At 45.6% G+C, this 13,084-nt stretch overlaps 1 protein-coding gene across 3 annotated transcripts in view; it reads left to right on the forward strand.

Annotated features, from left to right (window-relative positions):
• Positions 1 to 13,084, forward strand: part of PLXNA4 (plexin A4) — a 462,053-nt gene that overhangs the window by 391,418 nt on the left and 57,551 nt on the right. For all 3 annotated transcript variants that reach the window (XM_030015469.2, XM_030015470.1, XM_030015471.1), the window contains 4 exons: positions 982 to 1,149; positions 6,815 to 6,908; positions 9,370 to 9,609; positions 10,427 to 10,573. In XM_030015469.2, coding sequence (XP_029871329.1) covers positions 982 to 1,149; positions 6,815 to 6,908; positions 9,370 to 9,609; positions 10,427 to 10,573 — 649 coding nt within the window. The remainder of the gene's footprint in view (positions 1 to 981; positions 1,150 to 6,814; positions 6,909 to 9,369; positions 9,610 to 10,426; positions 10,574 to 13,084) is intronic.

Below are 13,084 nucleotides of genomic sequence, written 5' to 3' on the forward strand. Positions count from 1 at the left end.
GTCCTTGGCAGAAGGAGGGCTCATTCAGAGGAGACCTGGGACCGCTGTCCTGGGGCAATGCTCTTCCCTCTCCTGCCTCTGGGGAACCTGTTTATCTGCCTGTCATGACTGTGGTGTGTTTCAGCATCTATAATTCAGGAGGGTGAAGTCACAGCTTGTGATTTAAAAGGCCAAGTGGGAACCACAGCTGCTTGAGGATGCTTACTGAAGAGACTGGGGAGTTTTAGGAGGGATTGAGCATGGTCTTTCAGGGGAATTTTGAGGGTGCAGTCAGTGAAGGTGAGTGCCATGCTGCAAGGGAAGGATGCACCCTGCTTTATCCTTTCTAGGGGTATAAGATGAGGCTGAGGGTGCTTGGAGCCTGGCTTTTTGCCTCCTTTTGCAAGGTAAGGGCCACTGGAAAATTCCAACCTGGAGCTGGTTTTGAGCCCTGCCCAAAAGGAAAGGTTTATGCAGAATACTCTTTGAGTATAATCATAAAATGCTTCCCACTACATTAGCACCTCCCATGCAAAGGTCCCAGGCACACTGCAAGCTGCACTTAAACAAGGCTTACAGTCCTAATGCAAAGTAAACTTTATTATCCCAGACTGGAAAGCTGAGGTGCAAACACCCCTTTTTATGAGCTGCTGCTGCATATGTCTGCAGGCAGGAAGGAAACATCCATCAAGTGTTTAATCACATAGAAATACTTCTGGAGAGAGGTCTGTTTTGGACTTCCCTTGGGGTTCAGTTTTCACTCTGAGACCTGAGAAATGATGGCTCTTGTGGTTTTATTTAAACTAGCGAAAAGGCAATGTTACTTCCTCACATAAATGTGTCACACTGTTCACAGCATATTCCTGTAGCAGTGAGTTTCACCACTTCACAGAGCGTAGGTTAAGGTCACAGGACATAAGAGTAAGTAGCTAGGCTCTTTTTGGCACCATTTGGTTTGCTGGTGGTAGTGCCTGGTTTATATTTACTTGCTTCTGCTCACAGGAGATCCACCAAGCACATTGTCTGTAACACCACTGCCTCAGATGAAGGATTTGAGAAGGTGAAGGTGTCTGTGAGAGTGGACAAGGCCAAGATACATCAGGAGTTGCAATATGAGTATGTAGAGGATCCAACCATCCTCAGGATTGAGCCTGAGTGGAGCATCTTCAGGTAAGCATCCCATAGACACCCCCTACCACCTCCCATGGTTTTCTAATGCAGCACTGGTGTGTTCATATCAGTCCTTGGTACAGAAAAGTGCTTTCCAAGCATTGTGTTCACTAAGAAATAGGTTTGTGCAGAGCTTCTTCCCAGAGCCCAAGACCATGAGGGCTGGTAGATTTGCCTCCTGGGAAGACCAAAAGGCCAGCAGTGCCTTGTGCATTCCTTGTAACACCTTGGATGCTCAATCTGTGTCTGTGCTCATGTGTACCCCAGGACAAAATTTCCACAGAGTCTCAGGAGGGATGGGCAGGAGCAGGGTCCTTTCTCCAAACAAATTCCACCTAGTCCAAACCTAAATGATCCTGCACCCCTCCTTCACTAGCAGAGCAAAGCATCCTGGCTTAATGCAGCAAAATGCAGCTTCCAATGCTCACCAGAAGCTTGCCTTGGAGACTTCGTGCTTTAATTACAAAAGTAGGTGCAGCAAGTCTCCAACCTGGTGTTGAAGCTTTCTCCCTCTTTACTGCAGCCCAGGGTTTATCTCCAGCACCAGGATGCTCCCTGTCTGAGTAATATTACGGACCACTGGGGCTGGTTAAACTACACGGTTGTATCCCTAAAAGCTGCAATTCCTAGTGCTTCTGGTCATGACTGTGTTTCAGGCCCCATCAGGCTGGGTCCACAGCTTTACATGGCAGCAGGACCAGTCTCTGATCTCCTAAACACAGGCGTAGATGTCATAACTGTGCTTAGCGAAGTGAATCTCCTTTGGGTTTGAAAGCAGCAATTCCTACCTTTCCCACAGCCTTCACGGACTAAGCATTGCTTGTTTGGCTGTCATGCCTGAAAGCCCCAGGGCTGTCTCCCGAGATGAAACACAAAGGGAGCCCTGGTCCCTGCCCTATCAAACAGCCTTCCTCCTCGTTAGGCATCCCTTTTTCTCTTCATCCCATTGATGCTGCTTTGGTGAATTCAGAGGGTTCACATGAAGGTGTCTGAGAGGAGCATTTGCCCTGGTTGTGGAAGGCATCAAAGTGATACCCAAATGCTCTCAGAAGCCTGCAGAAATGGCCTCGGGAAGAGAGAAATTGGTCATTAAATGCTCTGGTATTTCCTTGAAAAGATACAAAATAAGAAATCTTAGTCTCCCCTCGTTCAGCCATGGCAGCTCTCTGCTTCCCTGTCAAACTGGACTGATTGGAGTATCTGGGGATTAGGAGCAGGGCTTGTAAATCCCCCCGGTTCAGCTCCCATCCGGAAGATGTTTTCACAAATCAATTAGTGCTTTTAATTACCGTGAGGGAATTTACCGATTTAGCTGGATTGAATCTTTGCACATTGGGCTTGAAGCTTTAGTGTCTGGATTTTCCATTTGGGGTTTTTATTTTCAGTCAGAGTTCAGGTTATCAGTGAAATGAGAAATCGCTTTACTCCCTTCCTTATTAAAGTGAGTTCAGTGCCGGTTAAAAGGTGCAAGACTGACAGCCTAGGAGAGTGAATTCCCCTGTTATCCCCAGGAAAGTTGCAGCACGGGGACCTTCCTCCGCCTGGCCTCAGGTCTGGCTGGGAGGTGAGAGGAGAAGTTCTCCAGAGCCCATTTGCTCCTTGGTTTCTCTGCTGAAGCTGCCAGCAAGAGATGAAGAAACAGCCAAGGAGATGCTTTGGGTGTATCGGCAAAGCTTTGCCCAGGCTGGGGTTGCAGACACTCTGCATCCCATTGCTTGCTGCCTTGGATCTCCCATCCCACCTCCCAGCATAAAGGAAATTAAGAAGAGGTGCTTGTTTAGTGGGTGCCAGCTTACTTGCAGGGGGTGTAGCTGCTAGGATGGACGACTGGGACTCTACCTGTCTCATCATTCAGGTACCACCTCTACCCTTTGCTCTTTTCAGCGTCTCTGAAATCAGAAAGCATCCACTTGAGCATTAACAGGTGCCTAATTTTAAGCAGACCTACCCGCTTTCATCCTCTTTCTTGTGCGCTTTTGAACCACTCCAAAGGTGCATGACCTTGGAAGAGGGTGCAGAGAGAGAAGATGCAATATCCAGGATTATCACTGTGGTTCAGGGTGTCCGGGACAGTTTTAAGCACTGTAATTGTTAGTTGTGGAGCTCCGTCCAGCAGGTCATAACGGAGACAAGCATTAGAGTAAGGCCTCCCCACACAGAGCTGGATGAAAGCGCAGCCAACTCCGGTCCTGAGAATCAAGCAAGAAATAAGTTAGTCTAGACACGTGGATCTGGAGATAGACTGAGGAGGCTGTTCCTCAGTATATTTGTTATGCGGTATGATTCATTACAGCAAATCCACTGTGCTTCTCTGATTCATCACTCCTGGCTGTGGGGCTAAGCTGTTTTGAGGGATAGATGATTGCTACTAAACCAGCTTTGCAAAATTAGTGAATGAATGTACTGAGCCTGGCTTAAAACCTTCTCAAGTGCCATTTTCCAAGACAATAAAGAAAAGATTACTGCTAATTTATTCCCATAGCCAAAAAAAAAAAAGAGTCATACTGGGCTGGCAGGTAACTAGAATTTTATGAGGCTCCATTAATACTTTTGATCTGGGTTTGATTTGAGTTACGTCCAGCAATTATCTGAGTCTGCAGACAGAAAATTATACTCAGAGCTTTTGGGACAATAAAGAATTAAATTAAGAAAGCTTGTAGACTTGGCACCTCTGTTATTTTGCTGAGCAGCAGCATGTCTCCGGGCTCTGATCCGACCTGGTCGAGAAGTGGCCGTGACTGGGCATTCACCTGCAGATGCAAAAGGCAATGGCTGGTGGTTTTCATGCAAAGGCAAGCAACAGTTTTATTTGCTTGATTTGCAAGGCTTTGGGGGTGATTTCACATCTTCAGCAAACACAACTTCTTTGGCTTTTTTTTTCAGAGAAAAGGCCCCTCTCTGATCTGGTGCTGTGGCTGTGCTTAATAACTGCGGTCTGAGCCTGCAAGCTCAGTTTCCAAACCAAATACAGAATTTTTAACACATGGATTTAAAACTGTGTGCACAGACTTGCTTGATTAAATGAAAGTATTTATGTATATATACACAGACTCATATATCTGTACATATGCGCACACATTTGATATGTCTGGAACACGTAAAACTTTCAGCTGAGTAAAGATACAAAATGCCTTCTAGTTTGAATCAGCAGAGATTCATAATAATAATAATAAATGATAATAAAAATTATAAAGGCTCACAGCCAAAAATCCAGAAGAACCAGGACAGTGGAGAAAGAACAACTTAGTTTATATCCTTCTCTTCTGGTTTCTGGTGAGCCAGGTCTCCCTAGGTGATATCAGCAATACTTAATGTGAAGCTGAATTTTGAGGCAAGGGTATTTTTTCTATAAGTAAGTGGATGTATGACTTCAGAAGAGATCCCCTGTGCGTTCAAGAGAACTCAACCATCCAAGCAGATTTTATGGAAATGGCAAAATGTAGTTTTGCCCCATAAAATTTCCCATTAGAAATTTCCCATCTCAGCTGATGGTTTCAGAGAGCAAGATCTTGAGGTACTCTGCAAAACTCAAGGTCAAATGTTGTCCTAACCGTGGATCAGTCTGTACAGGCATTGCTTGAATGAAAGACCATAAGGAACCTCTCAGACAACTGTCACAGGAGCACCTGCCAAAAGATATTGTTGTGACAGTGCTCTTTGGCAGAACTCATGGCTCATTACTCCAAATTTACAGGCTTCTTGGTTACATTGGCTATGTTTAAACTAGTGAGTACTTAATCCCGGTCTATTCTTTGGTCCTGAAGCCAGCGAGCATGCATAGCCCTCATCCATACCACCAATGATCTTTCCTCCTTCAAAGGAAGTTTAGCTTCATCTATCCTGCTTGTTGGGAGTGCTCCCTGGCCCTTGCTATCCCTTGAACCATGACCAGGCATCGCCTGGGGTACTACTAACAGCTTATCAGCATCTATGGCCACCAGCCAGTGGCTGAGCTGGTGTCCTGACGGTTTGGTTTATCAGTGTGGGTGTAACTGGAGGGGCTGAAGCACCGTCCCAGCTGGCGCGGCCAACTCACTGAAACCCCATAGCTACACTGCTGAGCAGAGATGTATATTTGCCTTCATTCCTACCTGCCCCATCTGATTAATAATGGAAGATAAATGAGGAACATGGAAAACAAAGGTCAGAACTGGAGATCTGTTGGCCAACACAGGCTTCTTCCTTACAGTGTGTTTATCCTCTGGTGTTTTCTCATTTATAATGCACTTCTTTCACCTTTCATGTATGTGTAGGTTTACCTGGAGGCAGGAAAGGGATTTTGAACTTTCTTTTCCCAATCCCACCGATTTCCACATGGCCTCCCATTCTCAGCCAGAGCACTCCAGGAAATAAATTGTAGCCTGGACAGTTCCCAAGGCGAGTTATGGAGGCAGGTGCCGAAACCGATGAGAGAACTCCTCACCCCGGGAAACCCTCAGAGATGGGGCCGTCTGTTGATGACATTTCCTCATCCTGCCCTGGCTGCGTGAGCCCTGACAGCTGAGGGGTTTGCTTTCTCAGATAACTCTTCCCCTTTCAGCCCTTGCATCCCATTGCCTCCGCCACAGCTCTGCAAAGGGAGAGCTCACCCTGGTAGAGCAACGCTGTTTTGATTTGGGATGGCCAAAGCTGTCTATGGAGAATCCTTCCCCTCAACACGACGTTCAAAGCCATGCATCAGCTCCTACTGCAGCCTGGGAATGTTCCTTTGCAGTTTCCTTCCTCCCTCCCCTCCGCTCCCCAAAGTCCCACAAACAGTGCTGCTGGCTGCAGCTGCAGGAGGCAAGGGAAGGGAAAGAAGGGTGTTTCTGAAAGCTGTTTCCTTCTGGTGACACTTACTGCAGGGAATGAGAAGGCCTCTGTCTACATCTCCCCATCTTAAGCTGGGCTGAGATACGTTATAAAAGCAAGAAAATCTACCAAATGCAGCATCATGGCTTGTATGAATCGTCTTTCTCAGGAAACCAGTCCTTGCCTGAGCAAAGGGGCACTGTGACTGGAAATCTCTATTCTGTCATATGTTGGATCTAACACACATGGCAGAGCTTGTCTGCCTGGATCACCAAATAGAAACCGAGCAAATGGCTTGTGCGCACCAAGGCTGAACACTTTGTTTCTACCAGATGCTGCAGGCCCAGGTTCCTGGCAGCGCTGAAGTGGGTTCACTGAGGTGACATCTTATTCAGGGTGATGTTTTTATAGCAGGTTTAATATGCAAGATAGGACTACAGCCCTCGACCAAGGTAGCACTGAATCCTCAAGAGCTGCTTGCACAGGACAGTATCTATGAGGATTTTTTTGGGCTCCCTTCCTTAAGTGATATAAGAGATATAGTCTGTGGACCATTCTGAAGAGCCCCTGTTAAATTTCCCACTTTTCTCATTACCGAAGCTTGTGATTGCTGCATCTTAACAATGAAAAACACCCAGATGCTGCTTGATGTGACAGTTTTAGCAAGGATGTGGGGTTTACTTCTTTCTCACCTTATGAATGAAGGAAAATTTATTTGTTTTGTTTTGTTTTGTTTTCCCTTCCTATGGGACTGTGAGGTGTGGTCAGACACTTTGCAATCAACATTTAGGAATACAGATCACCCATTGCTGGTGCAGTCAGTCCTGATATCTGTAGCTGGGTTCACGCACTTCTTTCATTTCTTCTTCTCTAGCGGCAACACACCCATTGCAGTGTGGGGAACTCACCTAGACCTGATCCAAAACCCTCAGATCCGGGCAAAGCACGGTGGAAAGGAACACGTCAACGTGAGTATGGCTGCTGAGCTGGGGATCACAGGAGGGTACATGTCCGAGGTCGTGATAGGGTCTGGCAAGCAGCTCTGGAGGTTGAAATCTCCTATTGCATCCAGAAAAGAGGGGATGACTTGCTTTCAGAAAGATCACCCCATCCTCTCTCCGTGACGGAGCACTGGACCAAAGAGGGACCAGAGAGAGGCATCATGAAAGATTGTTCAGCTCCTGAGCCTGTTTCTTCTGTTGGCTCAGGGATATCTGTCCTCTCTCTTGGCCCATGTACGACCTACATTATTTATCAGCCATGCCCATGCCTAAGTAGACCCAAATTCAGGTTATTAGCTGAGCGTGCTGGTATCAGAAGGGACTGTGAATAATACTCTTTGGTACTACTGTGCCCACTCCCCGGACTATTTGGGGTCCTGCTCTTGTGTATCCAGGTTTAACCAGCTAGATTTACAGCCTAATTCAACTCTCAGTGACCACTGAGGAATCAGACGTAGCTCTGTAGAGAACAGCAGAGCTTTACCAAGATCTGGGAGGACAATTCACTTGGAAAGAGCCAATTGCCAGTAGCTGCTGAGCAGCTCCTGATAGAGTTATAAAAGGTGTGAATTTAGCACCTCCAATGAGGAAACTGAGGAGCAGGAAGCATCTGCTGGTACCTCCAGTAAGTTGGACGATGGGGCCATGCAACAGCGTCTGAAAAGGTGGTGTCTGTGTATGGGCACTTCTTGGGACAACGCGTGAAAAAGCATCCTAGAAGAAGCAGCTCCAAAAGCAAAAAATGCAGAGGGACTAATTGGGGTGGGGGCAGAAAGACCAGATCCTCTGCATTTCTCAGGTTTTAAGATTAATCCATGGGCTTTCCACCCAAGGTTCTCAAAACACTTTGTGGACATTAAAATAATCTACTGCCACATGAGCAGTGGTGAAACTGTGGTAGATCCAAAAAGAAAATGCGGGAACATGGGGTAGATTAATTTGCATCTGCAATTTTCAGATTGAGACACCTAAATTTTGGTCTTATCCCAGCTCTGCCATGAACTGATGTCTCCCTTCATAAACCCAAATCCAAAGCAATTTTGTCACCTCTCACACCTCACCAGATTCAGGAAATAGCTGTTGAGATTAGTTTCTTGGTCTGATGTGGATCTTGACTGGCAATCTTCCAGTCCTTCATGAACTCTGGGAAAGCCCTGGTCTGACTGATTATGCATATTCATAGGTATGGTTGGGTGGTATGTTGTATTTCTTGGTACAGCACAGCCAAACACTCACCTAGTTTTCCTGCAGAATTAGAAGCCTGCATAACTTCATCTTATTCTTCCAGCAGATTCCAGCTCTTGTCTGACACAGTGGTCTCAAACAATCATGCCGTTGTACAGATGATGATGCCTATTCATCATCTCAAACATGCTTATGTAGAACTGCCCATCAGTTTTGTGCTGGGAAGTACTCTGGTGCCTTTTCTTCCTTGTAAGAGCTGTTACAGCAAAGAACATCTGAATTTACAATATAAAACTGGCTGGTCCAGGTCACTTACCTCTCTATTGATTTGAGCCAAAGCAACATTAAGACTTGAGCTACGCTAGCTGTGATAATGAGTTTGCTGTCAATGCTGGAGATATCAGAGTAGTTTGGAGAAGATTCTCATACCAAGCACAGCCGGGATCCCACAGAGCTGGTGCTGTTTCCCCACAGAGCCTGTTGGTTCCTGGTGAGACCAGGATGCATTGTGCTAGCAACCACAACATAGAAAGATGAAGGCTCAGATCCTGAAGGACAACCAGATATCTAATTCCTAGTTGTTTAAAATGGGAGTCAGGATAAAACGCCTTTCACAATCTATTACCCATTTCTCAAATACACAAAAGAAACAGGGTTTTGACAGGGCTGGAAGCCAACTTCAGGGTTTCCTGAGACCTACCCAGCTGTCTTCACCACTCCAGCTTCCTGGGCTTCATTTCAGGTAACCTGATGGTCAAACAGGAATCCTGGGCACAACTGAGCATGCACCGGACATACACTTTTGGAGTGATTCCCCAGAGTGTGAGAGCTAATTGCAGGGTGGTAGTGAGGCTTTGACTAGTCTCTGCTGTACAAAAAAAAAGGAAGAAATTTCTGTTTCCAGAAGGAAATAGGTTAGGGGAAGATGCTGATTCTGGCAACCCCAGAGGCTGAGCCACTTCAGGGAAGAAGCACAGGATGCCCAATTGCAGTGCAAACTGCTCCACACACCTGCCCCAGAAAAACTTTCCTAATCCCTTCCCAGCCTTGATTGCGTGATGGGGTTGGGGTATGTTTTGAAGCAGTGGAACACCAGCCTGTCTCACGATGACCAAGGAAGTCTGCTCCTCCCTGTCCTCTGGCAGTAGGTAGGCTAGCATTTCACTGGGAGGTATCATCTGCCCACCAAGAGGGCTGAGGGAATTTTCCATAAACTCTCCTTGTGTTGGGTTTCTTTTTCCAGAACTGCGAGGTGCAGAACAGCACAGAGATGACCTGCCAGGCTCCAGCACTGGCTGTTGACCCCAATCACCAGTCTGAGCTTGCCGAGCGTCCAGAGGAGTTTGGCTTCATTCTTGACAACGTGCAGTCTCTGCTGATTCTCAACAAAACCAACTTCACGTACTACCCAAACCCAATCTTTGAGGTTTTCAATCCCTCGGGGATCCTGGAGCTGAAGCCAGGAAGTCCCATCATACTGAAGGTGAGATGGGGACCAAGGACTGGATGAGGAAGGACAAACACTTGCCACCCATTGCCTCTTTGTGTCTGCCAGCACCCCACAAATCACAGTGGCATCCCAATTGCATCCCAGAAATTTCCTTCACTCGTTGCACCTACCGTATCTTATCATATCAGAGTCACCATCTGCAAGCACAAATCACTGCTCAGCATCTGCCAATACCCATAACTAAAAAATATAAACTCCTGCTGCAGCTACCTATGTGCAGCCTAAATTTGTACCCACTGCTGTTTGCTGGAGAAGAACGTTTTCTACCACTGCAACAGGGCTGGCAATTAAATACCTAAGTGTATTTCTTGGGTTTTCAAGAGCTTCCTCTCACCCCTGGTTAAATCCAACACCAGTCCTTTGTCATTTCTGTAATCTGGACAGCAATACAGAGAAGGAATTTTATGATTGAGCATTTCCATATCAGCACTTTTAAGTGGTACACGTGCAAAGAAATGATTGTGCCTGCAGAATACCTTTTTGCATGTTTGGCCTGAATAAGTTTTGTGAGGATCTGCTTGTGCAAGACTTATATGCAACATTTCTCATTTAGTTCCAGAGAGAGGGGAACAGAACAGACTGTTTTGACTGATGACAGTCTGTAGCCATCCACGCTGTCCTCTGCATGACTTTCTAAATTGGCTTTTCCTCTCTGTGTTAGCTAATGGTGAACCACAAATGTCAAGTGCAATGTTAAATCTTGTGTCACAGAAGCAAACTAGAGATGGAAGGCAAACTCTTTCCTGACATGGTTTTTTTGGGGGGGGTGGTGATATTCCTTTCTATCTAGGGCAAGAACCTGATCCCACCAGTGGCAGGAGGGAATGCCAAGCTGAACTATACGGTTTTGGTTGGTGAGAAGCCCTGTGCAGTGACCGTATCAGATGCGCAGCTACTGTGTGAGTCCCCAAACCTCATCGGACGGCACAAGGTGATGGTAAGTGGTGCTTAATCCTCAGCCTTCCCTCTGTGGGTGGGTTGAGAGGGCACACCAATGCTGAAGAGCTGGCAGAGATCACCCAGGAGTGCATCCCCATTTGCCTTCTGTAGATCCCATAAACATCAGGGCCCCTTCTTGTTATAATATCCCAATCAAGAGTAGTTTGGAGAAGTAGAAGAGCAGAAGAGTAACCTGGAGACCTTTGTGGACAGTGAGAAACCTTTCATAATCAAGAACCTTTAGGAAAGTTTGCCTCTCTTCTGCTTTTGTCTGTATGAACCCTAGATGGTCATGTAAGTTCATATATGTAACGTGTTTCCTACGTGACATACTTTGTCAAATTCAGCACAGTCCCCAGCAATTACTAACGTGCTGGTGGCTAAAATTTGCCTTCACATAGGAGAAAAAGAACCCAGGATATGGACAATAGTGTGACTGGACTTTGAGGTTTTGACATCTATAGAACTTAGTATGCTCCTGCATATCCTTCCTGGAACCTGTGAAAAATGGACCTAGTGATTACATCAGAGGGAGCTTCTCCTCCTCTCACCATTGATTTATTCACACCTTCTTTACTTTCCTCTCAGTAATTTGCATTCCTCAGTGCTGTTGCTTGATAAACAGCACATCAGCAAACTCATCTGAGTTGTACGGAGCTGTGGGTGGAAACACAACTAAAGCTAACAACTGACATCAGACATACAGATGATCAATGTTTCTCATTCCCTGTGATCAACTTTTTTTTCACCTCTCTGTTGCCCTCCCAAAGCTGTATCTGTCACATATTTATTTATTTCAATGCAGTGAGACTCATAGAGGTTGATGGAGACACGCTGCATGGCTCTTTGAAAAGAGAGTTTTCTGGGGACTTTTAGAAAATAGAGTTTATGGTGACCATATTGGGTCTCATTTGTGACTGCTGCAGGGATACCTCAAACTGGTTACTTAACTTCTCTGTGCCAAAGTTTGTCGTCTGGAAAATAGAGGTAATAATCCTTTTCAGCCATGCAAATATACCGTGGCTCTCGATTCGTTGTAAAGCACATTAAGACACTCCAAGAGGAGCAATAATGAAGGGAGAGATTTTCTCTATGGGAATACCGAAGCTTTTGAACAAGGCAATATATGTTCCCTGTCATTTTCATGAATATAATTAAACATATGGTTAGTCAGAGATGGACAAAGCCAATCCTAGAGAGAGAACACTCAAAGTCAGGTGAGCAATAATCAACCCCTGGGGATCAGGGAGGATGAACATCTGGTCAGGTCTTACTAATTGGGAAGACTCCCCTGCTCCTGCAGCTTGGGACAGCTTAAGCGAAGCCATAGAGAAAAAAAATAATCCCTTTTTGAGGATGCTGATCAAACAAGAGATGCTGCTGGAAACATGGGAAGATGATCACATTGAAGCCTGTTAATGAGCATCAGTATTAGGGGCAAGTTACAGATATCTCGTTCAACTGCCAACACTGAGGCAATGCTTTGACAGCGTCTGGGCTGGGAACCAAATACAGAAGGTCACCTGTGATGGTGGCCAGTGCTCAAGGATGGACTTTGCATCTGGAACTTAACAGGGGGACAGCTGGGCTGGGAAATGCCTCCTCCAGCATGGCACAACATCTCTGTTGCTTGGGCTGGTACAAAATGTATCCCCATGTTTCACATGAATGTCACTTTGATGGTCAGGATAATTGACAGGTAGCTGTCCCAGGTTCTCTTCCTGTTTCTGCCAACAATTTATTGTGTGACCTTGAGTAAATTGCTGAACAAACCCTTTCTTGCAAAGTGAAGTGGCCTAGATCTGAGAGGGGACCATGGGAGTAAATCAACCACTGCAACACTGAGATTATTTCTAAGGGAAGGAACAGTGACAATGACACACATTGATGTCAACATGTTTTTGATCTAGTTCAGCTATCTTTTGTACGATGACAGAGTTAAATATTTGAAAAAATAGAAAAGAACTAAAAGGCATGAGCAATGGTTAAAAAAGTTTGACTAAAACTCAGAGGTAAGCTCTTTTCCAAGGAAAAGAAAGAGACATGAGGAAGATCCACAAGTAACTATATTAGAGAAGGTCTGCAGTAAAGAAGTGGAGTATATCTGAAGGGTTGCTGGTATCTAATGTAGGCACTTACATATGGAAAGTCACACTAGACTTTTTGTACAGTTAATGGAGAGATGGTCAAATATAGCAATTGAAATTCAGGGCACAATTCATCTCATCCTGAGGTAGACACTTACATTTGGCCAGGGCAAACTTGCATTAGGGAAGACACTACCACAGTCAAGTTTTGCAGAACAGGAACTCCCGAACTGCTACAGGTGGTCCCTAAGACTTTTCTGGAGAAAACTGGGATCTGCCATAGTGCCATTTAGAACAAATTCACGTTTAATAGGCTTAACAGGTGGCCTTACTGTTGTCTGGTAATATGGAGGGCTCATGTTCAGTCTTCTGGAAGGTGTAAATAGCTTCCTTCAGAAACACTCAGTGGCCCAAGAAACAAA

Source organism: Aquila chrysaetos, chromosome 5, assembly GCF_900496995.4.
Source record: "Aquila chrysaetos chrysaetos chromosome 5, bAquChr1.4, whole genome shotgun sequence".
NCBI classification, from domain to species: Eukaryota; Metazoa; Chordata; class Aves; order Accipitriformes; family Accipitridae; genus Aquila; species Aquila chrysaetos.